This window comes from Brassica oleracea, chromosome C4, assembly GCF_000695525.1.
Source record: "Brassica oleracea var. oleracea cultivar TO1000 chromosome C4, BOL, whole genome shotgun sequence".
Taxonomy (NCBI): Eukaryota; Viridiplantae; Streptophyta; class Magnoliopsida; order Brassicales; family Brassicaceae; genus Brassica; species Brassica oleracea.
In genome coordinates, this window is record NC_027751.1 from 17,269,279 (window position 1) to 17,271,917 (window position 2,639).

At 43.8% G+C, this 2,639-nt stretch overlaps 1 protein-coding gene across 1 annotated transcript; it reads right to left on the bottom strand.

The window, feature by feature from the left end:
• Positions 1 to 591: 591 nt before the first annotated feature.
• LOC106338277 (uncharacterized mitochondrial protein AtMg00810-like) lies at positions 592 to 1,437 on the bottom strand. The gene has a single exon (XM_013777293.1). The coding sequence runs from the start codon at positions 1,435 to 1,437 to the stop codon at positions 592 to 594; it is 846 nt and encodes a 281-aa protein (XP_013632747.1).
• Between the last annotated feature and the right edge of the window lie 1,202 nt (positions 1,438 to 2,639).

Below are 2,639 nucleotides of genomic sequence, written 5' to 3' on the forward strand. Positions count from 1 at the left end.
CAAAGTTACCCGGGTAACTAGTATAACTAGTATACTAGTAAGTTACTCGGGTAACTAGTCCATGTACGGCCTCTTCATCATACCCAACTCCTCATGTCTTTCTCTTCCCATATATTGATCTCATCTCAACACTCCCCCTCAAGCTTAGATTTGTGAAAGTCTAAGCTTGGATAGCGATGAGATCTTCCTCATTAAAAACCTCACCAAGGAAAACCCATTGGGACAAAACCTTGATGAGGGAAAAAGAGTAAAGACCTCATGACTAAGGGGATCAGCTCCTTCTCTTCCCAAGATCTATGAGTCCCAATCTGATGTGAATGAACTCCATAGTCTTTTGTCTTGCTGCCTTGGTGAACACATCTACCAACTGATCTTCACTTCTTGTATAACACGGCAAGATCACTCCCAAGACTATCATCTGTCTCACCTTGTGGCAGTCTACTTCAATGTGCTTTGTCCTCTCATGAAACACTGAGTTTGTAGCAATGTGAATAGCCACCTGATTGTCACAATGCATAGTCATTGGTGTTGCTTGCTCAATCTCCAAGTGCCTAAGAATACCTTTGATCCATACCAACTCGTTGGTAAGCTTTAGCATAGCACTATACTCAGCTTCAGCACTAGAGCATGATACTTACTCTTCCAAGTAACCATGTTTCCACCAATGAAGGTGCAATAGCCTGTTGTAGACCTTCTATCTGCTCTATCTCCAGCCCAATCAGCATCACAATAACCCACAACTTCAGTGCTCTTATTGACTCCCATCCATATACCATGCACTTGAGTTCCATTCAGGTACATGAGAACTCTCTCCACCATGCGCCAGTGATGCTCTCGTGGAGCTTGCATATGCTGGCTTACTTGGTTAACAGCAAAGCATATGTCTGGCCTGGTGATAGTCAAGTATATCAGCTTCCCCACAAGCTTCCTATACAACTTTGGATCATAGAACAGCTTGCTGTTTTCAATCTCCCCCTCACGTGGAACCTTGTACCCATCTTCCATGGGCATCTTGGATGGTCTCCCTCCATACGCACCAGCATCCTTCAAGAGATCCAATGCATACTTCCTTTGAGAGATGAATAACCCTTCCTTGGATCTGCACAGCTCAATCCCAAGAAAGTACTTCATCTCTCCCAAATCCTTTATATCAAATACTGATTTCAGAAACTCCTTGGTGGCTCGGATTCCTTCCTTATCACTGCCTGTTATGATGATGTCATCCACATACACAAGCAAAACAATGATTCCTGATGGAGTATTGAGGGTAAAGAGGGTGTGATCAAGCTCAGACTTCCTGAAGCCTCTACCATTCAGTGTTGTGCTTAGCTTATTGTACCATGCTCTAGGTAATTGTTTCAATCCATAGATGGCTTTCTTCAGTCTAAGAACATTTCCTGGCTTCACCATTCCTTCAAGACCCGGAGGTGGTAGCATATAGACTTCATCTTCTAGCTCTCCTTGGAGTTCTTCACATCCATTTGCCAAAGATCCCACCCAAGGTTGGTTGCAACTGATAGTACAATTCTAATGGTATGGAGCTTTGCAACATGTGCAAAAGTATCAATGTAATCCTCTCCATAGGTTTGTGTGAAACCTCTTGCTACCAGCCTTGTCTTACGCCTATCAATCTTCCCATGAGGTAAATACTTGATGGTGAAGATCCACTTGCATGACACAGCTCTCTCCCCCTTAGGCAACTCACTCTCATACCATGTATCATTTCTAATCATGGCATCAGCCTCATCATTGACTGAATCTCTCCACTCTTGAATCAGCATTGCTTCTTCATATCTTCTTGGCACATAGCTTTCATCTAAGCTTACCATAAAGGAGTAGTGCTCTTCCGGAAACTCAGCAAAGGAGCACACAGCTTGGGAAGGATGTTCCACAGCTTGGGCATTGTATAACACTCTCGTGTTTCTGAGTATTGTATAACACTCTCGTGTTTACCCAGTTTCTCATGTTTGCCCACCCGGATGCATCCCTCCTTACCCGTGTGCTTCGTCTCAAAGGAACTTCTACTTGTTCCTCAACAGCTTCTTCTTGTATCTAGATTTCTTCTCCAGCTTCCTGACCTTCATTTTGAACTTCTCTTTGGACATGAGAATCTGAGCCTTGATCTTATAGACCTCTATCTTCTTCTGAGCCTTGATCTTTTAACCCTTCAGCTTCAGATTCACTTCTCCCCTCATGTTCAAAGGGGGATGGTTCTTCAGCGGCCACTTGAGTAGGCTCTTCACGCCTGCTCTAATCATGGGACACGCCAATACCGAGTTCTTCTAGTATGTTTCTCAAACTAGCAGCTCTATCTGATGGTTGAGAAAGCTCTTCAAGCGCCTCCCAATTCTTCTCTTCATAATACCCTTTATCTTCCATGAACTTCACATCCCTAGACACCAAGACTCTTCTAGCAGTGGGATCAAAGCACTTGTATCCCTTTTGAGATGCGGATTATCCAATAAGCATAGCCTTGGTGCTTTTTGCTTCAATTTTGTTTCTCATCTCTCCTGGCACCAGTACATAGCACACACACCCAAATGTCCTCAAGTGATCCAGAACTGGTCGACTCTTGTTGAGTACCTCAAATCTAGACTGATCCTCTAGGATTCTGGTTGGTATCCTGTTGATCAGATAGC

Excerpts from the sequence above, each read along its gene's own strand:
- LOC106338277 (XM_013777293.1), bottom strand. The coding sequence starts at position 1,437 with ATGCTACCACCTCCGGGTCTTGAAGGAATGGTGAAGCCAGGAAATGTT.